At 36.4% G+C, this 26,635-nt stretch overlaps 1 protein-coding gene across 1 annotated transcript in view; it reads right to left on the bottom strand.

Annotated features, from left to right (window-relative positions):
• Nucleotides 1–26,635, bottom strand: part of GCS2alpha (glucosidase 2 subunit alpha) — a 127,282-nt gene that overhangs the window by 7,428 nt on the left and 93,219 nt on the right. Inside the window, exons 11-16 of the mRNA XM_081725938.1 lie at nt 23,642–23,899; nt 16,290–16,539; nt 12,030–12,181; nt 7,546–7,659; nt 3,531–3,640; nt 3,154–3,269 (exon numbers count right to left, since the gene is read on the bottom strand). Coding sequence (XP_081582064.1) covers nt 3,154–3,269; nt 3,531–3,640; nt 7,546–7,659; nt 12,030–12,181; nt 16,290–16,539; nt 23,642–23,899 — 1,000 coding nt within the window. The remainder of the gene's footprint in view (nt 1–3,153; nt 3,270–3,530; nt 3,641–7,545; nt 7,660–12,029; nt 12,182–16,289; nt 16,540–23,641; nt 23,900–26,635) is intronic.

The following is a 26,635-nucleotide window of genomic DNA, read 5'->3' as shown; positions in this document are numbered from 1 at the left end:
ATTTCCTGATTTTCACACCCCTGTGCATCTTCGTTTCTCTTGCCTTTCGGTACAATGTTTTCAGTCTGATGCTATCAGAAATTTCACCTCTCATCAATAAATGACTAGCTCTTCGTGATTCATCTTGCAACCACATTGTTCTTAACGTTTGCACATGAGTGTACATACGGTAATTTCAACATCCACAGCAGGAAAACATCGTACATTACAAGATAAAATTCCTCAAAATATCGGAAATAGGTTTGCTTTATATATACTAATGAAAGGAGGAAACAATTGATGTTATATGGACACAGAATTGTCCAATCACAGCAGTGGTCTGTGGTACAACTCACGTAGAATATATCAGAAAATATTCTTGTTAGGTTAATGTGTAAATGAAAACTAATAATAATACATTAAAAAAAAATAAAAATTACAATGGTTTTGCTGATAAAAAATATTCTCGCGAAACCAAGATGGGAATTAAATCATCTCGATCTGATTTTTTTTTTTTTTAATAAAGTTTTAGTACAGATATTAAAACTGATAACTAACAAAAGTGAAGGTAACGTTGTAACGAATAATGTAAAACATTCCGAGATTTTACAAAATACTGTAACCTGTAAAATAAAATGAATGTTTGACCAACTGATTTTTCCTATGTATATCTAAGATTAAATAACATTTCTCTGTAACTCTCTCATGATATCAATCGCTCTGTAGATACTAAACGGTGTATTCTACCCGATTTTTTTATTCGTCGCAGAGGTATGGATATTTTTTTTTTTTTTTAGTTTAATACACTGAGATGTTTCAAACAAACTAATGAACTTGTAGAACGCCTCGTTTAGTTCTCAATCAGCGGACCTTAACAGTATTGTTGGTTTTCTAACGTTGCAGGATATGAAAATTGGAATTGTGAATGCACTTTTGCTCGTGTGTACACATACACAATTATGTACTTATATCAGAAAATCATCTTTATCTACCAAATTATTTAAAGACGTTTTCCTTCTACTTACATAGAACTACACCTAACTTCCTAGATGAAACGGAAAGGGAAAAAGAGAAAAGACTGACGCTAATATAAATATACGTGTACAACTAATATCTGAAAATACACTTAACATTTACAATATGTATCCATGGGTTTCTTTAAAGTTTCGTATAATTTTATCCACGGGTTTCTTTAAAGTTTCGTATAATTTTCTTATTTCAAACAACAATGAAGGTGTCAATAATGTTATTTCAACTTTTGTCCACAGCACTTATATCAGAATTTAACTTCAATTCCTTTGTATGTATACGAAAAACTTCATATGCCTACCTTCCTATGATCTGGCAGACTTCTTTGCGATCTTGATCAATAATTACTACGTACCTACCCTAACCGTACCATACTTACAAGTTCTATTAGTTTAAATATCTACTGCAGAAACTTTACTGGCTCTGGATTTGTGAACATTCTACGGGCGATAGATAGTTTACAACGATAGGCAATACAAAATTGAACGAATCGCAAGATGTTAAGTCACCTAGAAATCTTTCAAACATCCAAGGAAAGACTGCTAATTTCGGATCATGACATGAGTTATCTATATTAATAGAACCAAAAGAGGATAACAATTTAGTAAGGTACTGGCAACCACGTAAAGTAAAATTCACACACAAGTAATACGGAAACTAAGTCTACAATGGTACACCCACGTCAATGATGATGCAATGATTCAAGCAAGATCTCATGTGTCAGTTGTAAAAACTGTATCGAGTGAGTATACTAAGTCCCAGAATAGTTATTTTGGAAGAGATTACTGAACATTAGAACAAGGTTGTCCACTAGTGGAATTGGAGATTTTCTAATACCAAAGTTAGAAAGGACACAACCTACTATTACTGTGGGATTCGAGTCGAGAGGGGCTTGAATCCAGTGTAATTAGCGAATGCACAGATCACTATGCAAGGTCAATCCGTACAGTACAGGCCGTTTGTTATGATAGTATCTCGCCTCAAGAAAGGTAGATTGCAGGACTACTCTATTGGTCTCGGCATATTATGCACCAAAGAGATTCATATATTGCTATACCAAGATTTTAAGATATTATATACGTATTTCGATTTGGTTTAAAGTCTCATTTTAACACCGAGGCTACGTAAGCCTTCTTTAATATTTTACTGACTTCTAAGGAAATATCTCTATGAACTTTCGAGAAGCTTGAAATATTCGCATTGTTACTTTTGGTCTCCCCTCCGTTGCTCGAGACCGCAAAACAGCTTCACAAATACTAGAGTGAGACTGGGATCATTGAAGTAACTTCGTATTCGGTGAGGCTTTTTCTAAAATTCCTTCATGGTTTTATAGTTATTTCTTTAATGTCGAAACTCCCTCGCATGCAAAGATAAACTTATTCCAGTATGAACTTTCGGTGTTTTTATGATTTTATGAAACTAGGGAGGATTTTAAACAGATCTAACATTGTTAAGCCAAGTTTGCAACAACGAACTACTGTTTACGAAACAAAACAAAGAGAGCTTTCTAGAAAATGTTTGATAGCCGTTGCTGGATAATTTTGTTAGTTCCAAAAATCTTTCCTCGCTGGCTCCGAACACTTGATCCCACTGTTCAAGTGATTGATAAGATATCTCCTAAATCATTTCATCAACACTGACATCAATCTACTTTCGTCGACTTTTATCCTACTTTATTTGGTTATTTTTACTATATATATATATATATATTTCTCGTCACCGTTTTATTCTTGTCATCGATGATCTCTTAACCATTCAAGCTGTTGTGACATGTTGACATATCATGCTGTGCGAAACTCAATGGGTTTTGACGCGTACTAACGTCACGACGTAGCTCAACTCTTACTTAACCTTGTGCTGTCTGTTCTCAGTTTGTTCTGGAGTGATTCTGTACACTTCAAAACTGAAACTGACTGAAGAAGGCAGAGTAGATTTAAATACCCACTTCGAGATCGCAAGCAGATAAGGAATGCGACCATTTGAGTGGTTAAGGATGTCTTACGTCATGATCCGAAATTAGCAATATTTCTCGTTGAACTTTCGGAAGATATCTAAGTTGAGTGTCACTATACTTCTTTCTCCCTTCTTAGCGTCTCAGTATCAAATGTAATCCTAACTCTAGAATTTAATGTACTGCAAACTCACCACCAAGTTTCTTCCTACTCTCTAGTTCCACGCTTGAAGGAGGCTCTTGCAAACCTATTATGATCACTTTTTCCAACCAAGCTTTAGTGTCGTAATGAGCTTTGTCATGTAGAAATCTGTAAAAAGCGAAACAATATAATTATAAACTAAGCATGTGAGTTAAAAAGATGATGATTAAAACATATTTGATGCGATTTGTCTAAGTACAAGAATCATTCTGCGCATTCTCTTTAATTTTAATGACTTAATTCTATCGTTTTAAGACAAGACAAGACAAAAGGCTAACTTTTAACAAATACTGTAGTTCAAAATTTAAAACTATATGAGTATTTTATGTGATTATGCAAAACAAGTACACAAAACGTATGCAACCTTACCTTGACTTCAGTGTTTTATCCTTAAATTCCAAAGACAAATACAGATATTTTCCTTGTCTATACTCAAAACTTTCACCATCATCAATATATAAAGTACCAGCAGCAGTGCCCTGAAAAGAATAATAAAAATGGATTTTGTAAAATACAAACTTACCGAAAATCTGACAGAAACACTATAGCACTGATAGTAAACTACAGGCATTTTCGCTTAAACTTCATCACATACGAAAGGGAGTAGAAAGAAAGAAAGAAAAGATAGATAATTGACAATCGTCAGAATAGTGACATATCGGCTTCCACTATCACGTCATATTATTGTTAATGATAGTGGTATTCTCTCTGTAACAGGTTCGACAAATCCAGGACGCCACGGTGGCTCAGTGGTAAAGCGCTTACCTCTGGTGTGTAGGGGTCTGGTTCGATACCTGGCCAAGGAAGTTTGTGGCGGATAACACCGTGCCCGTGGATTTTCTCGGGGTACTCCCTTTTCTCCAACTTTCTCACTCCAGCAATTCATCATAACCATTTACTTGCCTTAATCGTCGTATTTCTAAGCCTAACGGGCATAATCGTGGGACATTAAACTAAAAGATATCTATTGATATTAAACTAAAATTCATATAGAGAATTATTCTCTTTGGGTAAGTGTGATTTTTCTTTTGTACTCATTGTAACAGTCACAGTTTTGCTTCAGTTTCTATTCTACCTTTGCTTGATGGTTTGACCACGTGAAACAAATTCGTGATGCAGGATTCCGACAACACAATCAATAACATTTTCACCAGAAATCAGGTTAGTCTGGTTTTGCTGGGTCTCACGGATTGACGTGACTTCCATTGGGACGACAATATCTTAGTTTCGGGGTCGTATCCGTAAATCTATAATTCACTCTCTGGAATGATATTGGGCGGGAATGTCGGATAGTTGGCGGCAATACCCTCCAGTTTCCTGCTGGTGCTGACATGAGTGTCCTGATTCTGTATGAAAATCCTTAGCAACAATTTCATCGACATACGCCACACCCCTAGGTCTTCATGTAAGATTTACTAACATAAGCCGAATAAAATATTCCTTATGCTATTTCACGGGTAGTCAGTCGACGATCGGACCTCACAAGTGCAGGGAAACTTTTTCCTCATTCCGACTCACGGATGGGTTACTACGACGGAAACCATGCTCCACATTTTTCCAGCTTGGAAACATGCAAACTACTGAACGATCGTTGCGCAACTCATTGTACGTCACCGAATGCTACTTGTTACATTTCGTAGATCTTCGTACATCTCTGTAGCAAAGCGTCATTTGCAGCATCAGGAGGGAGGGGGCTATTGCCTCCTGAGTTTGAAATATATATCTACATAAATACTAATATCTATTATATATAACAACATAGTAATGAAAAATGTGAAAACCTAGGGTAATTATATTGGAGTTCCCCACCGAGCAACACCTGAAATGACACTGCTGCTCTATAGAAGTTTTTTTGGAGTTAAAATACAATTTAACAGATCCGCTATTCCTTTAGACCAGTAAGTACCAAACCGTCGACCGCGAGCTACTGGTAGCTCGTGGGGACATTTTCGGCAGATCGCGTTAACGCTCCTGTTGGCTAACCTTATAGGCAATAAACAAACATAAGTTGTTTTTTTTTTTTTAAGTTGGTAGTTCTTTTGTTTGGTAGCTCTCAGTAGTATTTAAAAACGGTACAGTAGCTCAAAAGCTTTATAAGTTTGGCGACCACTACTTTAGACCATCCTTTTACAATCCGATTCGTATCGCAAAACAACCACACGTAACCACGTTTCATTGAAAGCTGCACAGGGGTAAGATTAGCAATAACGCTGTGGTATCATCATGAATGTTATGGCATTTCCCATATGATCTTGCGTTTCTATAACTATTATACTGGGTAATAAGGAGCGTCTTTAGCATACTCTTTAGTAAAGAAATAGCATGCTCACCGATATAGGCCCAGAATCAATCCCCGAAATTATTTCAGAAGCTCCCTTCATCACTTGAACATAAAGGAACGAGTAGATATTGATAAATTCACTAGCACAAGACATGTCTTCTTCTAACACTAACAACACTTCAAAATATCAAACTAATACAAAGCACGCACTAATCAGAAAACTTCACAGGAACATTGAAAATTATTTATATTAGTTGTTATCCCCAAGCCTTCCGCTCGCTTTACGTTATAGGTTAAAACTATGCTTGATTTGCCAACCAAATATTAATATTCAAAGCTAAATACGGTTACGGCCTGCCAATGATAGTATGCTTCATGTTGGTTGGCGGGTAAAGCTTGTTAAATATTGCACTGCCCTAAAGGTAAACGGTTACAACTGTCTACAGTTTGTGTGTGTGTTCATGTTGCTTAGTAAATTATATTGTGCTCAACATGGAATAAATACTTATGGATTTTATAGGTAATTTCAACCTTATTTACATTTTAATATGGCCCTGTCTTAATAATAATCAGTAAAGCACGTTCATGTGGAGCGTCATCATTTTCAAATAAAAGCAGGCGGTGCGGCAACTGTAGAAATTAGTATTAGTCACAAAATGATACGTTTCCCTTTTATAACCAGGATATATCCGGTTTCAACGAAAAACTCTCACTATATAAATCACATATGCTTGAAAATGCTTCGCTTGACTTGTTGCCAGATCCAAACCTTACACAACTATTGCTCATGTATAACTACTTTGACGGAAGAAAATCTACTGCAGTAATCGCAATCTTTGTATAGGTTACCTTCATGAATTTTAAGAACCAGTACTGTGTTTCGAAGAGTTCTTAGTATTAATAATTGTTCTTGCACTACCTTCTTCCCTATACTATCAGATAGAAGAAGATACGTCTTATTGTGTGAATTTACAGATTCCAATTCCAGTTTTCCAACGTCTGACTGACAAAGGGAACAGTGGAATCCTGAAATTATTTCAAGATTAATTTTGTAGGTTCACTACCAATGAATGCATGTATATTTATTAGGGTATTAGTGGGATAATATAAAAGAAAAAAAACACATAAATCCTCATTGCATGGAATAAACTGTGGAAAATCAAGTGGTCAAAACATAAGATGTTTAACAAAATGGTTGCTTCCAACTACACATATCATACTCTGAGGCATAGAAGAATGTTTACATGAAAAAAACAAAAACGTTGGATATTCATAGTAAGTATTGCGAAAAGAGAGAGAATTTGACTGACAACAAACGAATATATATCAGTATCACTATGAAAATAAAATTACTATCAATTTTCATACATCGCTGAGCATTAAAAATGCAACACTGTCAGGCAACGATTGATCTGAAATTTGCAGAAATACAGAACAATAAAATTGAAAAGACAATAAAATGATTAGCTACGAACCTATACAACACATCACCTGTAACACCCACGTTTCCTGAAAACAATAACCGAAAGCACGCTTTAGAAGCAGTTAAGTATTGGCCGAGTGTTAATGTAACGTATGCGTGTCTAGAAGGTCGAATGCGGCACTAATTCCAACAATTTCCGCTTTTCATCTGAGAAAAATTGTGGTATATTGCAACTGCACATACTTTCCGCAGAACTGGCTGCCTGTGTTGAGTGTATCCACAGCGGTGCGAATATAGAATCGATGACTCCAGGAAGGCAATATTCAATGACATCAAGGAAGGGGGGGGGGGGTACCAATAGCTGCGTCATACCATGGACCAAAAGAATAGAATTCTTGTGCGTATGAATATGGCGAAGCAAAGAGCCACATCACAAAGAATGAAGCAAAAATTGATGGTTGCTGGTCAGAGACCTGCGCCCGATGAGACTGGGAAGGGCAATTTCCATAGTGGTTTATTCCATATTGTTTATACTCTCTCATTTCACATGTAAAAAAGAAAGCCTATTTTATTACTTTACCAAACTATAATATTTTTTGATATAGATCTATGTAAAAATTCACATTTAAAAATAACTGAATATGTAAAATACTGTATTAGATTCTCAGCATAATACTCACATTCTTATTCAGAGCCACAACAAAGGTGTATGGATCATTGTGGGAAAGTGATGATGCTCTTCGAATCCTCTCCTTCTTTGGAATGATTGTACCTCCTCTTTGAAACACTGGAATCTGACAAGAAATATAAATGTTACTCATTTTACTTACAAAATACAAAAGTAAACTTTTTACATTCATCCTGTTTTACCAACACGATTGCTTAACGTTGTTTTATAATTGCTGATCGAAACAAATTTTCTTTTCAATAACACCATTCAAAGTATATGAACAATATAGTGTTTCTAGGTAAAATAAACCAGTTCTTCACTGTTGTTAATTAATGACAACCTAATAATCCTACCAGGATTTGTTATGACTTTTCATGAAAAGTCTTAATTTTTATTCATTTGCGAAAATATAGGCCCCTCCCGACTCATGACCTAACATAATAAATAAAATTTCAATGTTTTCTTCATGTTAAGATACACTTCTGAAAAAATGAATTTTTAGCGCATATATAATTAAATGATATTTAGAAGACTATTCCTATATGAAACTAACTAACTCTATGGCCTATGGAACCCGGAGGTTCAATGTCGCGCTCACAAAAGCTCTCCACTGACTTCTATCCTTAGCTAACTGGGTCAGTTTTTACTTTGTATTCCTATTTCTACGAGATCCATCTTAATATTGTCCTCCCATCTGCGCCTAGGTCTTCCTAATGGTCGTTTTCCGACTGGTCTTCCAGTCGCGTTTCTACTTTCTTCCATTCTAGCTACATGGCATGCTCACCTAAGCCTCCTAGAATTGATGACCCTAACAATGTTTGGCAAACCGTATAAATTATGTATTTTTATGAATCTTTACAAAACATACAATAATTTATTCTAATGTACTATATTAGACAGCTGTGATATATATATTATACATACAGGGTGTTAATGAACTGTACAGACAAATTGTAGGAGGTGATTCCTCACATCAAAATAAGAGAAAAAGTTCATATGGACCTATCGCGAAAAGTGCATTGTTTCAGACCTAGGGCTGTCCAAAATCGCGAAAAAGCCAAATTTCCACAGGCTAACTCTGAAACTATGCACTTTTCCCCACAGGTTGATATGAACTTTTTCTCTTATTTTGATGTAAGGAATCACCTCCTACAGTTTGTCGAAGGTCAGAAAAATGGAAACACCTGAACGAAATTGCAACTTACCAGATTAATATGGTGTCGGGCCACCTTTCGCCTTCAGAACAGCCTTGATACGACGTGGGATGGAGGCATAGAGGTCATGAATGGTAGCAAGTGGAATTTTACACCATTCCTCGTGCAGGGCATCGGCCAGTTCTGTGAGAGAGGATGAAGGTGGAAATCGCTCTTGAGTCGTGTTTCCAAGACGGACCACATATGTTCAATTATGTTGAGATCTGGGGATTTGGCGGGCCAGGGGAGGTGTTGAACTTCATCTCGATGTTCCTCAAACCACGCTGCAACAACACCAGCTGTGTGGATGGGTGCATTATCATCCTGGAAGATGGCGTCATTGTCCGGGAACAACATCCGGACCATAGGATGCAAGTGGTCTCCTAAAATTGCGACATAATCGTTGGCAGTGATTCGTCCGCTAAGTGTGACCACAGGACCCAATGAAAACAATGATATTGCGGCCCACAGCATCACCGAGCCGCCGCCATGTTTCACAGTTGGGCGGAGACACTGCAGATCATAAGTTTCTTTGGGCGTTCTCCACATATAAACATGGCCCGTGGTTGGGAATAGGGTGAAGGATGAGTCATCCGACCATATCACACGTTTCCAGTCCTCAACGGTCCAAGTTGCATGGTCGCGGCACCATTTGCGGCGTGCGAAAGCGTTATGGTCCCTGATGAGCGGTTTGGCCCGTGCAACACGGCCCCGTAAGTTCATGTCATGTAATTCGCGGCAGACTGTGATTGTCGAAACAGAGTGGAGGAGATGCTGATTGAGTTCTTCCGTCACTTGCTCCGCAGTGGCACGACTGTTCTGCGTGACAATGCGCTTTAATACCGGCGTGACCTGTCACTCATGATTTTCTTTCGCCCACTGTTCCGCTTCCCCGATGTGGTTTTCCCGTGTGTTGTGTAGGCCGTCATCACCTTCGACACTGTCCCACGCGACACACCTAACACAGTAGCCACTGCCGTCACACTCACTCCACATAACCGCGCACCAACAATTTGCCCTCTTTGAAACTCTGAGAGGTCTCCCATTTTACACTACCTCCGTCTGCTGCAGCCACTGGACACTGCTGTTCCACTGCGCCTGACGTAGTATGGAGACCGACCTAACACACCACCACCAGTGGTCCGGCGTTGCGGGCGCCACGACACCACTGCCAACCCATACATCTGACGTGTTGCCAACTACAGGTGTTTCCATTTTTCTGATCACCATCTGTATATATATGTGTGTGTGTATTTACTTTCTTCCTTGCATTCATACGTGAATGCTCATTGCCAGTAAAATGCAATTCTTTATTTCCACAAAGAGGCTTACCTATCCAGAATTCGAATCCTTGTTCAAAATAAACATTAGCCCGCGAATCCATTACGTTATACACTAGCCCAAAAACGCACAACTATTAGCCTTTTCTGTTTGTTTCTGTTCCCTTGATGGCGCACTTTACAAGCTTTAATCTTGTATCATATAGTAAGTCAGTTCTTACTTTTATATTTTTTTTTATTTTATTTTTTTTAATTTTAATTTTATTTATTTATTTTTGGGAGGGTCATATTTTATGTTTGTTTTCTACATTGCCACCTGAATATTTATTTGGAGGCAATGTCTAGATGGTCTCTTTTCTATTAGAGAATGGAGGGAAGATCGATTTCCCTTGTAAAGAGATCGGTGGGATGTAAGGATCTAGGTTCAATTTTCTGGACTTAAGTCTCTGGAGGGCCATCCAACCTTTTGTAACCAAAAATGTACCAAATATTTATGATTTGCCATAATTCACATTAGTGGCTATGTCAATCGACAGACTACCATCTTTTCGAGTAATGTAAATCCTAGCTCGTTCGTGAGCAAGAACATCAGTCCCCAAAGGCTGGCTGTGACATTTGTTGAGCTTTTTTCATAGAAGCAGACAGCTGACTTTAACCTTTACATATTGTTGTCTCACGTCACTTAATCACCTTCCTTCCCTAGTTCATGAACGAGCTATTACCAACTTGCCCATTTTTAACGTCCTGTGCGTGCTTTCTTTAATGAGGTATTTCCTAGGCGACGAATAAAATAAGTCTTTGCAACAGAGTGTCCACACAATTTGGCGAAGAAAAAAAAAACTGACTTTCCATGACCAAAGTTCCCGACTTCCCTGACCACTGAATAATTTAAAAATAAGAAAAAAGAAAGAAACTCCAGTCTCCACCTTCCCCATAGCTGGCCTTGTGCTCTCTCCACTTCTGTTTCTTTCTTTTTACAATTTTCTTTAGTACAAAAGAATGTAAATTTACAAACATATGCATTAGGCCGATATTACACTTATTATGCCATAAATTCAATAACTGAACAATGGACCTACATAGATCTTCCCCTGCCTTTCCCTGATACATTTTTACTTCCATGACTTTCCAGAATGTGGACACCCTGTACAATGCCTTTACCATTCGACAGATTTGACATGGGTTGATTTCTGATGGTGGGATGCTTAAAGAAAGGGTGTACAACAGAAAAGTGAACAGCATTATTAACTGAAAAAGAAACGAATTACAGTTCGACCTATTATAACAGTCTTACAGTTTCTATTTTAACGCTTCACCCCCACTGCCTTAATGTGTCTATGTCTTGTAGTGTCCTACAAACAATGTAATGTCCTACTAATTGTTGTGTTGTTTGTAAAGTTCTTTATATTTTTAAAAATATTTCAAGCCTAAATACCTTAAGTATTAACAAAATTACGATATTCCCCCTAGTGACAAAACTAATGGATATACAGAACTATCAAGTTATTTCAGTTGATACACAAAAAATACATCAGGTATATTTTAGAAACTTTGCTAATGTGGCAAAACCATACATATCAGGATAACGTAACATGTAATTCTCTTATGTTATAAACTATTTCAACGAAGTCATAAAGAGCACTTGTTTCCGACAGTCACACTGTGCCAGTGTGCACCATGCCACAAATATTGAAGATAATCTACTTGCTCTTCCTACACTTTCTGTTTTTCGTTCCTTCTGGTTTTGTCATGATTCGGAGGCATTAAAGATAATAAAAAATTAAAGACTAAACTTGTTTTTGTATGCGTGCCGGCGCGGCGTTTCAACTTTCCGCACACCGTCGCTATAACCACAAGCTTGTTAATCTCACAATTATCTAAAAGATACTGATTCTGAAGACAAATCTCAAATATACATTTTCAGCTTTTGTTGGCTTTGGTTAGGGAACAAACCTCATTCAGTTTCACATTAACGCTTACCTTACTTCTTGCTTTAATTATTATACTTTTAGATATTTTACCTTTTCCAAACCTGCAGTTATACGTTTTGGTCCACTGCGCTCAATTTTGGCATGAGTATCAATGTCATACCAGACTTCGTCGTTTCCAGGGAAGTAGACGGTTACCTCCGTGCCTCCTTGCTGGGTAACGGGATGGATCAACAAAGCATTACCTTAGAGCAAGAAATGTAACCAAATATGAGTACCATCTTTTGACAATTGTGAATTTTACTTATATGTTATTACAGAGTTGTTGCTCCAATTACACTACGCTTTCTACCATACAAAGACGAAATATAACAATAAAGTATGAGTTATAATAGTAATAAACGCAAATATAAGCGCTAGACAATTTGATGGTAACATGTAAGGAAATCACTCAATATTTCGAAATCTACTGTTTCGTGACAAATTTTGATGTAACAATTATAAGAATACCATATTTTTATATAATAATACAAAGAACAAGAAGAAAGAAACTACTTCCTCCAGATACTACGCACGTAAAAGGTACAATCGAAAACATTAATACTAGCATAGTAATATAGATTACGAGCAGTGATAATAGTCCCAATAGTAAGTAAAAGATAACGCTTCATACTCACTGCTATAAATCACAGAATAGTAGTACATTAGACAGACCTCATTCTCAGCAGACTCGAGTTTGCACACACGAGGAAAGGAGAAAAGATAAAACTGGTTATTCAAAGTAAATAAACCACTTCACATCCACGAACATTATAGTGAATGAACTTATCTTAAACTTTATGATGATAATTTCTTTCTGACCGTTGGTAGCATTCACTCTACATGGGAATAATTTCTCCTCCTTTGTCTAGACTGAGATCAAAGTTAAATTTATAGAATGTGTATTTAAAAAAAAAAAAAAAAGTTTTAAGTTTAGTCATAGTTTTTACTTTTTTCATTTTCCAAGTAAAAACTGGAATTAAAATTAAGGGGTCTTTTTATATTCATAAATTTAACTCTGAAGTCAATCTAAACAAAGGAGAAATTAATCTAATATACCTATTTATTACGTACTCCTGCAGGTTGGAAACAACAGTAACAAGAACAGTGAATATCCTCGTATTGTTTAACGTTGGTTCATTCGCCATTATGTTTGTGGACGTGAAGTTATTTGTTTATTCCGAATAACCATCCTTCTTTCCCCTTCTCACGTTTTTTACTTTTTTTTTTCTTCTTTCTTTTTTCAAATCGAAAGTCCTATTGTTTTGTGTTTTGTGAGTATGAAGCATTATTTTTTACTTGCTATTAACATATGCACTTATTTAAAATTTATCATTAAACTAAACGAAGTTTTAATGAAAATATAGTGATTTCTAACATAAAATGAGAAATGACTGACGAAAAAATTTTACAGTTAGTATTGGTACAGAGGTACAAATTGAATTACTATGATTATATTATACACTTCTGTAGTATTTAATAAAACAAACACAAAAAATGTTACCTCTCAACAATATTAACTGTCAAACGTTAATAGACTTATCTTTAAAATACTCATTCTCAATTAATTAAGTTATATTAATTTCATTTAAGAAATCCACCTTCATTATTAGCAATTCGATTACCTTGTTAGTTGATCACATATGGTTCACACTGAAATTCTAATATTGATTTCCCTTAATTTCCATGACTGAGGTAACTAATTTTCCCTGATCTACGACAGTGAACACTATTATTTATGATTAGGTTTAGAAAATAATAATAATAATAATAATAATAATCTACCTCCACCATTCCCATTGCCGTCCAATGCTCTCATTTTTACCTTTGAAATACGCGAAATTATTTTCTTACTGTAAATATTTATTATGTGCCAAAGTTACTGTTATTTGGAATATCATAAAACACTGGTACCAAACAATAATTATAAACTAAAGATTTTTAATATCTCAGTATTCTAAATACATTCAAAAACATATATAAATAAACATGTATCATGATTTGGCTGATCTGTTTGATTATTTATAACCAACAAATCTAACTTATCTTTTTTTCTGTGGTATTTGAATTTATTTAATTTGTCGTTTTCTTTCAAAGTTAAAGTTTTAACACCTTTCCGCGCTCCTCAAGCTTCTTTATTTCTAAAGATAAATGTCACTCTCTTACGTATCTTCTGTGGGCAGCTCTCATGTTTGTTAACATTGATGAGTAACAGTTACTTGGTGAACAGTTTCGTGAAATATGATTGTATTTCCCATTGTTCTGTGAGCAAATAGACAAATTTTCTATAAATACATTTTTAAAACTACTATCCAGACCTACTGAAGACCTATCTCCTGCCTATTAGAAACTCTTAGAAATAATGAGCTAGAAGTGAATCGAATCACTTATTTGTATTAACACTGTGAGCATAAAATGAAATTAACTACTAAAGATAATAGTAGTAATATTAAATATGCAAGCAAATTTACAGCTGCATATTCCGTTTTCATTATAAATAATCTCAGAACTTTCTGTGACAGATTCCTCAGACTTTAATGATATTTTGAAGCATTTTCGGATTTTTCTTGACTTTCGACGTCAGTATTAACCTTGAAGCCAGGGTGGCGACAAAATTTGTGGAAAATTCTCCGACTTTTACCGGCTTTTCCGAACATTTTCTGAAATTGTCCCTGATATCTAACTAGCCATACAGACTTTCCCATGTTCATTTAAGAAAAAAAAAAAAAAAAAAAAAAAAAACATAACAACCATGATACATATGTAATATTTTTTTCCGTAATCAACTACAAAAATGAAACACACAAAAACAAATACAACGTATTTTATTATGAAATCATCATCATAGGTATTTTGATATTATTGGCAAGTCACTTGCAACAACTGAGAATCTTCCATGCTCCATGGTCTTCCGCTAACCTATTTCTCTCCACGTACGATTTTTCTGTTTTGATATCATCCATCAATTGCAGTCTCCTTTGCCCCTCCCTCTCTTCCCTGCCAGCATATCCTCTACCACGTCCCTCATGACATAGTTCCTTCTTAGTCAATGTCCCAACCAATTTCTCCTCCTCTTTTTAATAATATATAAAACTGATCTTTTCTCCGAAGAACTCTTCTGTTTTATTATGAAATTACAGAACACTTATCTAATAAAAAGCCCTGCACACAGCAGGAAATTAAACATCCTCCCTGAATATTTAATCTGTAACCTTAGTCATATGATGAAAGTTTCGTCCCATATGAAAGGAAAGTCACAGTAAGACATTCACTGAAGGATGGATATATATATATACATATAACAACATATCTTTTTAAAAAAATCAATAGCATTACGTAATTCATTTCGCTTCTCAAATGCTTTAATTCCTCATCAATATTGCATATCTTTCATTATTTTAGTCTTAGCTTCAAGCTCGTTCAGAATAATCTTTGTTTCCCTATTATCAGCTTGTTTTTGTTATCTTTCTTCTCGTCGCTGATTTGTTGCTTCTGTGACAAGTACGAGCATTTCGTGTATAATGAATTGGCGTGTTTTCTTGATTCACAAAGGCATAACTGTTCCTAATATTGAGGTGGACGCGATCATCTGCATATGTTTCTTACCTTTCACGCGACTTGTTACCGCTTACCGTCCAATGTTACTCAGCAAAAAGACCCTCCGGCAAATGTTGCGGCAAGAAGAAGATATGTCACCTAGTACTTCCCTGGGAATCCATGATAAAGAATTAGCTAACAATTAGGAAGAAGTGAACGTTGTCTTGGAATCCTTAGAAACTGCAATACTTCTTATCTGCACAGAAACAGTGGATACAACCAACACCGAACACCACAATTAAAAGACATCTTCGTTTTCGATTCTGCCTCTGCAACTTGCTAAACCAGCAAAGTTGTTGCTATTCCCCCCACCAGCCCCAAATACACTCACACTCACACTCTATCTCTGTTTCTCAATGACTGCCTCGATCTACTGCTTCAAATCAACTATCATTTGCTACACCTGTTCCTTTGAAACACAGTCAGTTTTTATTTTCGAGCGACGAAAGGAGAGAAGAAAGTATGGTGGTCATCGAATTCGAAGTTTCAACCGATTTACACATTTCATGGCCCATACATACTGAAAAAGTGATTTTTCGACATCTGTTCGTTCCCATGTACACTCAATTAGAGGTCATACCATTCAAAGTGTCTCAAATTATACGTGATCATCCAGAAAAAAAAAAAAAAGAGGGGGGAGTCGAATTTTCTTCTTACGCCTTCCTACGCTTAATAATATAGGGACATATAGGTCGCAAATCACATGCTAAGACTTACCAAGAAGATATTCGTCATCGATCGGGAAGGTCAAGCTGTCAGTCGGAAATTCAGCCCACAAAGGACGCATCACAGGCAATCCAGAGATTTCGTGTTCAAAAAAGAGTGTATACCAATACGGAAGGTACGAATAGCGCTTCCTTACTGCTTCTCTTATCAATAACTTATGACGTTCTTCAAACAACCACGGTTCCCTTCTCTTCGTATCAATGTGAGAATGGCTTCTGAAAAATGGTTGAAACGCTGCAGCCTATCGAGAAGAAAGAACAATCAAACTATGGTCTACTATTACATAACAGTGAAAACAAAATTTTGTGCTCAAACAGTCAATAACTGAGCTACGAATATCACACGTATAGTAGGATACAACGTGTCAGTATATGTAAAAAATGAATAGAAGTCCCAGTGTGGAAATGATATGAAATATCTTTGTTTATTTTTGTAAGTCAGTAACATTATAAACGAGAAAATAATTAACATTATAAGAATATAATTAAAGAAGTACTGTTTAAACTGGTAATAGATATCTAGATCGGAAAATTTTTACACATTTATAATACTTTATACCCTAATTTTTCTTATTTCATTTTCCATTTGTTTCACAAATACTTTCTCTCCTTGCTATTTAGGGGAATTTCTTGCTAATTCTTGCAGAAAAAACATTTTTGAATGGATCAATGATATGTATCCAATTTTTATGTCACTAAACTTTATGAAAAAGAAAAAAAAGCAGCTTTGAAAAACCTGTTTTTCAGTTGGAGATTAAAAATAAACTTGGTAAGAACAAAGTTAAGCCTTTAACTCATGAATTACTCATAAGGTCTACCTACTACATATAAGAAACAAGGCATAAAACACGACATAAAAGACCATGTTTCTTCTATGTTGTATGTAGACCTTATAAGTAATTCATGAGTTAAAGGCTTAACTTTGTTCTTATCAAGTTTATTTTTAATTTCCAACTTAAAAAAAAAGAAAGGAAGAAAAAAAAAAGAAACCTACTGAAACAACTAAAAAAAAAGAAGATAAAAATACTAAGTATAATTTTAGTGTTACAAAAGTTATTTCGTTTCCATCCCTTGGATGCAGCAGCATTTTAAAAACGTACTTAAAAATGCCAACTATAATTATTCTTCTGTTTCTGAATTACCTAAACATTTAAGACTGTGCAAATATCATTTGTCTACTAGAGGTAATGGCAAATCTACATCTTTAACAATAAGACAATGATTTAAAACATGCTTCATAAAAAGAGCTCAGAATTAAATACAGATTTAGAAAATTTGGATACAAGTAACGTCACTAAACGTTTAAAAAAAAATGAAAGAATTGAAATTGTTCTGAACAGTAAATAGAAAAAAAGGTGTATCAAAACAAATGAAGAACAAAAGAGTACATCAGAGCTGGGAACTTTCTTATCCTTCCTGACACCTTGAATATATAACAGAAGATATGGATAAATGTAAATGAAAGATATGGCTCGCCGACAACTACTATTTTCAACCAACGCAGAACAAAACTTCATTGGACAATGCTGTATAGGTGTGTGTTCGACATGACGTGCTGGAACATCTTTAAATAAGTTATGCAGAGCTCTTAAATTTCAACGATCCTCCAGTTCGTTATCTCAATTGCAGTCTTAAATGGTTCAAGCAAAGTAATCAAAAGCTTTCCATACAAAGTGATTTGCCGATGTCTTGATATCTCACTTGAAGATATTCAGACATGTAAAGTTTACACTGTCATTCAATGAAATTTGAATCATCATTTTTTTTTAATTTTATTTATTTATTTATTTATTTATTTATTTTATGTTCAATGGTGAAAAAAGTATTTTTGAAGGTGATTAAAAGGTTAGAAGCTGTAGAATTCACTAAAAATATTAATGTCAAATATCGCGTGCGCACTTGCCACGGTACTACAGAATCGATCATTTATGTCTCCTCCAACAACTGAATTAGTTCACTGATAAAGTGTGCTGATAAAAGAAAGTTTATGCCACTTTGTCATGTTGAAGCTGCATTTTCTCGGTAACCTCATTGTCTGAGAATATAAGTGCTACTGTCACATCTTTAGCGGCAGTGTGCATTGATGTGTTATCATACTGCTTTGATAATATTTGGTCTAGGAATTAATTCGTGCGGTTGGTACGCACACATTGAAGCTGTAGTACAAACACAAAATACATAAATACCTTAAGAAAAATATTGTCCATCGCTAGCCACCACTTTCGCCCATCTGTCAGGCAATGTACGGATTCCGTGGCGAAAGAAGTCCTCATCCTTGGAAGCGATCCAGTCAGAGACCCATGTTTCGATATCTTCTGAAGAAGTAAACCGCTGTCCAATCAAATCGTTGTTCATGCAATCGAACAAGTAGTAGTCCGAAGGAGCAACGTCTGGTGAATACGGCGGGTGGGGTAAAACTTCCCATCCGACATTTTCTAAATAGGTTTTGACCGGTTTTGCGACATGTGGGCGAGCGTTATCATGTTGAACAATAAGTTTATCATGTCTGTTCTCCCATTCTGGTCGTGTTCTGGCCAGAGCTTGCTTCAAACGCATTAATTGCTGTCGATAACGTTCTCCATTCATAGTTTCACCCGGTTGCAGCAGCTCATAGTACACCACACCTTTCATATCCCCCCATATGCACAGCATAACCTTTGCACAGTGAATATCTCGTTTTGGTTGTGATGGACCTGGTTCACCTGGTTTCACCCAGGCCTTTTTTCGTTTAGGGTTCTCGTAATGGATCCACTTCTCATCACCCGTAATAATTCGATGCAGAAACCCCTTTCTGCTCTGTCGTTGAAGCAGCAATTTGCAAATGGTTTTTCGTCTTTCAACGTCTCTGTCTTTCAATTCATGTGGAACCCAATGTGACATCTTTTGAATCATTCCCATGGCTTTTAAGCGTTTGGAGACTGTTGTTTGATCAACGCCTAATGCTGCTGCAAGTTGTTCCTGCGTTTGACACGAATCCTGCTCGAGCAATGCTGTCAATTCTTCGTCTTGAAATTTTTTTGGCTGTCCAGCTCGCTCTTGGTCTGCCAAGCCGAAATCACTACTTCTAAACCGTGCAAACCACTTCTGACACGTTCGCTCAGCTAGAGCATGGTCACCATACACTTCCACCAAAATACGATGACTTTCAGTCGCACTTTTCTGCATGTTAAAGTAATGCAGCAGGACACCCCGCAAAAACACTTTATCAGGCACAAATTGCGCCATGTTCACTTAACTACAAACTGGTGTTGTTGACGCTTTAATCCACTGCCCTATACTACGAACGATACGCGATGACAGGGGTTTGCAACACATGTGTGGATACACGGAACTGTGGGACGCTCCGTTCGTTGCGCCATCTCTTGTCCACCCGCACGAATTAATTCCTAGACCAAATATTATCTTTTATTAAAAATTCCTACAAACTACTTTGTTTGGTCTCCGAACTCATACCCACTTGCATCTTAGACTCCACATTTGAGCACAGAACATCTACAGAAACATATAAGTTCTCTACAGATGAGCTAAAAATAGGATGACACACTACGTCAGAAGATACTGGTTTGTTTCCTTGATTCACAAAGGCATAACTGTTCCTAATATATCGCTCTTCTTAATTCGAACTTGGATAATTTGAACAAAAGCTTATTCCCTTGAAAACTGTACTAAAAACAATAGTAAAAAATCGTGGATAAATCGAAATTTTGAATCTCCTGTTTGGATAATTCGAAATATTGGATAAATCGAAATTTTGAACCTTCTATTTGGATAATTCGAAGTATTTAAGTGGAAAAATTTGCAGTGTTCGACAGATTGCGAACAGAACAATGTAATTTCAACTGGTTTTTTGTTTATGTTATCTTATCCAGAGCGAGTAGAAAATTTTGTCACCTGGAACTTCCCAATTCAATGATAACGAATTATCTAACAACCAGGAAGGACTGAACGGTGTCTTGGAATACTTTGAAGCTAACATGCTTGTCTACACAGAAGTATACTCAATACAATGAACAGCAAACGCCACAACTACAATACCTCTTCACTTTCAATCCTGCCTCTGCAACTTGAACAACAATGCTAAACCAGCAGAAAGCTTTTACTATGATCACCCACCACCAGTAACCACACATTGATTTTACGGTAGATCGCATTTCTATAGAACAATATGCTGTCGCAAATAAAAGTCCGTTGATGATTGTATTTTATATATATATATATATATATATATATATAGTGCCACGTACACTGCTTCGATCCACTGCATCAAATCCACTAACTTGCATTTGTTACTTCTTTCCTTTTAACAAGAAAGCTAGTTTTTGTGTTTAGTCTACGCATTTAAGCATTGTTAAGTTTCTAAGGTAAGAAATGAAAATGCTGAAACCAATAATGAATTACGGTATTCAAAGAATTGGTGAAAAAGAAAAAGAAAACTTCATACACAAAATTGCAGAGTGGGCTTACACCTTATCTTCAAGACTGTTTGATACTGTAGGAGTGGAGCTAAAAAATGACTTGGTAATATTTAAAGAAACAAAAATGTTTCTCTTAGTAAACCAATACAACGCAAAAAAGCGTTTCACAAATGTTTGACATTCTGGACTTTTTAAAAATCATCCCCAAATTATAAAATATCTTAATAGTAGCAGGTTTGGTCTCAAAGTAGCAAATGTATATTATACGAATTATTGTTTCTTAATTTAAACGTTAAATATGTGTCCGATAGTATTTCGACCTTCTGCTTTACACTCCTTTAAATTTTGTATACATTTAAGTAATTATTATGCTAGAATCTAAATGTTAATATTGCTTTTTCTTACAAGCTCAGGCTACTATTTCTAAGGACAGACAAAATTATATTGAATAACCATTAAAACAATTTTGGGATTTCGTGGTATATAAATATCAAAATAACATTATTATGATATGCAATACTCGTAAGAAAGACACTAATGAAGCGTTTTATATTTTTCATTTTCTTTAATCTTAATTCTCATTCAAACACATAAAAGGAATAAAAAATAAACTTCCAACAGTTGATTGAAGGTTTAGAGTGGACCACGCTAGCTTAGCGGAAAGCGCTCACCTCTGGCAGGTGGGTTCCCTTAGTTCGCTTCCCGCTCCCGCCAAGTGGGGTTTGTGATGAACAAACTGTGTTCCTGGGTTTTCTCAAGATTCTTCCATTTTCGTCATTCCCTATTACAATCCATCTTATCATCATCGTCTTCCTTAGCGACTGTGCATAATCGTGAGAAGTTGAACTACAAAATCTGGTCGTGGTATTTCGAAGTGTCTAGGGTAATCCTGAAATGTTGTATATGGAATGCTCCTGTTTTCTGACTGCAACTAGTAATTTATTTTTATTTATTTATTTATTTTTGTGAAGAATGCACAAATTAAGTCACTGTAGTACTCTGTTGTATCTCTTTAACTGCCCTTAAATAAGTATGCCGGGATACTTAATTTTCATTGTTCTTGCTCTGTAAACTAAAACACTTAGGAGCTCTCCGTACTTTTTAATGTACTTTACGACATATGTGCATGCTGGTCAACACTAGTGGAGTAAGCCAGAAAACCAAAAAACAACCGAGGGATATCGAAATTTCCGATATATTTGGTTGTGGGGGGTTATTGCCTGGATCAATGTAATACATCTATGCTGGTAGTCCGCAGGTACGAATGCAGATGTGACATTACACAATACGAGGCATAACATGCGGTAAGACGTGAAATCATCAGGCTATTTACGAACGTTGTTTTAACGGGCAGTAAGTTGATGTGGGCTGCTGTGGTCTAGTGTTGAATAGAAGCAATGGTACATAAGTTAAAGGAATCTGTGGTATGGAGAGCTATAGGCAGGATGGAAGTCGTGCAAATACAACGTGTGGTAGCTGAGGTCCTCGGCGTGTCTCGCAATGTCATTTCCAGACTATGAACACGCTTTCATTCGTCGCAGATCAGGATAAGGTAGGACGTGAACAACGTGAGCAAGGGGGAGACCGTTGCTTGCTGTTATCGGCTCCGAGAAACACGTGCCAAAGTGCAATTGACTTGCAAAGTGAGCTTGTATTGGCAACAGGACGCAGAATACTAAACCAAACTGTTCGGAATTGGATGGGGTATGAAGCATTTCATGTACGAAGGTCGATGGCCAACTAACAGCGTAAGTCTAGCAAAAACTGGGCTGCTGAACATCGTGAGTACGAATATGTTGAGTGCAGCATTATCCTGTTTTGGAACCAATCACGTTTCAGCTTACAATCATACAATTGATGCATTCTCATCTAGAGGGAACGCAGATGTGGATTGCGAAACTATCCACACCATATACAGAAAGCATTGCAATATGGAGGTGATGGAATAATGGTTTGTGCAGGAATCAGTACCGGAAGAGACACAGCCTTGCAAATCATCCGTAAGGGTACTCTTTAACAGCTCAGCGGTTACAGATGAGATGTTCAAGCCTCATGTTATTTCTATGCCTGAAGCAATTATTAATCGTTTCATTTTTGTGAAAGGTAATGCTACACCTCACCAAGCAAGTCAAATAGATATGAGCTGTACATGAGGATATCGAAAGCATGGTGTAGTCTAGATCCTATTGAGTAACTGTCGGACAAACTCGGTAGACATTTTATTGCTAGTCCAGTAACACATGCAACTCTGCAAGAGTTACAAATTGTCCTATTGGAAGAGTGGGGAAACGTTCCACAGCCTAATATCGACAACTTGATCCAATCCATGGCAAACTGATCTGCAGCAGTTGTAATCATTCAGAGATTACACACCTTACGAGAAAGATATTTTACACAAATATCGATTACTCTCATATTACTGTGATGTATTGTTCGTGTGTTTTTCATTCATGCATACATCATCCCTACAGATCATTCCTGTTGACCACCCAGCACAGGTACATTATAGCAATCACGGTACTCCAATAACCAATACATCGACAATGTAGATTTCCTTCATTTTGTATATATTATTTACGTTCTTTTGTCTTGCTCCCGCAATCGTTTTGACCAGTACAATACATAAGATACAAAATAATATCACAGACATAACAGCAACTTAATTCGAGCATTCTTTCAAAAAAATAAAACAGCTGCAATATAGAAATAGGAGCATACCATATAGGATACTTTAGACCATCCTAGACACTTTGATATATTTTCACGACCAGAAGATAACTCCGAAATAATATCCTCTAGACCTTCATTCAAGTGTTGAGGCGCTTGTCACGAAGAGTTTAAAATTTCAGTATGTGCTTACTCCGATCGATTTCTAACAATAAATAATACGATGTACTACAAACAACAAATATCATCATATTGAATTTACCTGATACCACCGAACTAAAAGTTCGCCATCAGGATTTTTGAAAAACCCTCCAACATCAGCCCCACAAAATGATATGCCAGCAACAGATAATGAAAGACACATTGGAAGAGAAATTTTTAGATGGTTCCAATCTGCTGTATTGTCTCCAGTCCACACCGCAGCATAACGTTGAGTTCCTGCAAAGTGAGCCCGTGTTAGAACGAAAGGGCGCAATTTTCTATCGGATCTTCGCAGTAGTCCTTCGTAAGTTCCCATTACCTGAAAGAGAAGATACGAAGTGACACTGTAAATCGTGTTATAACAACACATATTATATATGCAGTGATAAACAAAGAATTAAACAATTCTTGTACAAAGTGTACGGTTCATTAAGTATATATCTGTATACTTAAATTCACTTGTAATCAACTTAGTAGCCGGATTCTGCGTATCATTAGATGAAATATACATTACAAACTCGGTTGCAAATTTTAATATTGTTCTTAATGTTTTGTACTCTCTTGCAAAACTGAAAGTATGCAGTGAAACTGCGTCGACGCACTTAAAAAAGGTGTGAGATTAGAGATAAAAAAAAAAAAAGGTGTTATAATACAATGATACGCAAGCAAGCAAAAAAAAAAAAAAAGAAAGAAAGAAAAAAAAGAAAAGAAAAAAAATATATTTTCTGGTACGGAGGTTTCCCTTCATAAAACGAAACCATTTTGGGAAAATAACTTTTTTCCCCCTTCTTTCTATGAACTACGAAAGTACTTCACAATAAACCATACTTGTGAATCATGTGTTCAATTTGGGGTTGGCCATCTTCATTACCGTATTTTTCTGTGGCCAAACCCAAATTTTGGAAAAAAAAAATTCACGTTTTTATTAAGATATTTAACTTTTATTACTACTTTCTCGCCTTTTCCCTTGGCATCTGAGGATTTTATTTCTGTTACCTCCACAATCTGATGACACTGTGAATGGGAGGAGTCAAAAGCATCTCTCGATGATTCTATTGCTATGCGCTTTAGCACATTTAGTAATACTCTCTGTATGCCAAAACCGTTTCGACATTGTCCGAATGTTATTTCCAACACTTTTGTAAAATGTCAAAAATGATGGTCCAGTCAATGAGCGCTCAAAAGGAAGGTGTAGAGGACATGGTCAGGAACAGAATTTTTGACTCTAGGACTGTGTTTGAAATAGTTAGGAGGTAAACATACTAAAAGTTTCCGGACCAACGAGAGGCAGGAGGGGGGAAGGTAACTTTTTCGGGTTTTCCATTATATCTTGAAAACGGTGGGTCGTAGCGAAAAAGTTTCTATGTTCAAAAAGAAAGCTGAGAAAATTTCCTACAAGATTGTTTCTATTCGTTTCTTCCCTATTCCTAATAGTTTTTGAGACATCCGCTTGCGAAAATTGCAAATGTTCAAAAATCGCTTTTTCCCCTCACTTTTATAGACAAACTTTGCCTTTTAGTGCTTCATCCCTTAACTTCAATCAAGTCCTCAGAAAAAAAAAAAAAAAAAAATCGTAGGACATTAAATTTTCTTTAAAATTAGTTATTATTTAATATTTTATCTTCAGCTGTTCATTGAAACTATAGAAAAACTATTCACATGAGAATTTTGTTGTTTTAGCTCTCTTGGGACGGGAGGGTCCAGCAATTGCTCAGGTGGTGGCTCATATTGCTCATCTTCATCTGTATTTTCTTCAATTTCAGTTTGCACGTCTTCCAGGGACGGCACTCTCTTCAGGAGTGAGTACGGATTCTCTCTCTTCAACTCGTCTTCCTCATTGTCCAACGCGGGGATACCATTCGAACAATTTCCCAGACAGTATTGACATAAAAGAGAACAGTTCCTTGAGGCTCTTCTGCATCCACTTTGCCATTACAGTCTTTGGTGCACCTGCAGAAAATACTCTTCAAAGGTTTCTCTGGTGCTAAGAGGTCTTTATAACTTGTACAGGGGTGAGCTGGATGTCTGTCTTGCGCTTCCAACCTCACACTTCAGGTGTAGCTCATTTCCTAACCAGTGCTGGACCTGGTGATACGTTATGAAGGAATCTCCTTGACTGCCCCCTCAGTTGGTGGGAGAAGAGATGTCAGGTTTGATGTTCCTATAGACTTGACAAACAACTAGTAACGGTAGAGATTAAGGGATCTCTCCGTTCTTGGAGTTCCAAACCGCATCAAGATACATTTGCGACAGCTTCCTCAACTTCAGTTCTGATGAGAAAGGGCTCGAGAAGACTTCAGCTGTTTTGCGAATATTTGGTTGTTTCTGATAAAGTTTGATGAAACCAACTTTACTTTTCCGAAATACTGCACTCGTTGTGTTACAGCCTGTAAAGGCATGCAGCCATTAGTAGAACTGCTAGGTCAACGTCTTCGCCAATGACAGAAGCACTGATTGTTTTGGACTTTTCAATGGCTGTTGTAATAATCAACATATCAGCATCGTCTGATGCTTAAAGAGTCTCAATCTTATTGTCGTGAAGTTTTGATCTCGAGCAGGTCAATCAGTTTTCTTTTGTTGTGCTCATTAGAGTGAAATTGGTCTTGCTTCACAGTTATTTTAGTGTTCGAATTAAAATTGATGTCGAGTCTTTGTGCTGTTCGCTGAATCTGCGTACCTATCAAACACTACAGTGCAGCTCTTCCCAGGAAGGTGGCTCTTGACAAATTTCACATATCCTTCACAAATGGTGGAAACTGAAGATCCTCTTTGCCAAATTGCTCTGTGCATGAGAAATCCTTCATCAACAATTACGTCAAAGTTTGGCAGATGTATGTTCTTGATGGTTGGATCAAACAGTGTGTATAGGACTGATTTTTTTTTTTTTTTTCTCATTCCACCTTCATTGAACAAGGCTAAAAGAGATTCTTCAAGTTTTCGTTCTTTTTTCATTACTGAAATCCTTTGAAAAAGCAGGAAAAGATCTATTGTAACATTTTCATCGTTGATCTTTATGGATGAACTCACAGAGGAAAGAGAGAGTGTTCTATCTTTG

This window comes from Thermobia domestica, chromosome 9 (assembly GCF_964235325.1).
Source record: "Thermobia domestica chromosome 9, izTheDome1.hap1.1, whole genome shotgun sequence".
In the NCBI taxonomy this organism is placed as follows: Eukaryota; Metazoa; Arthropoda; class Insecta; order Zygentoma; family Lepismatidae; genus Thermobia; species Thermobia domestica.
Note: the sequence above shows the minus strand (reverse complement) of the source record. Positions and strands in the feature narration are given on the sequence as shown.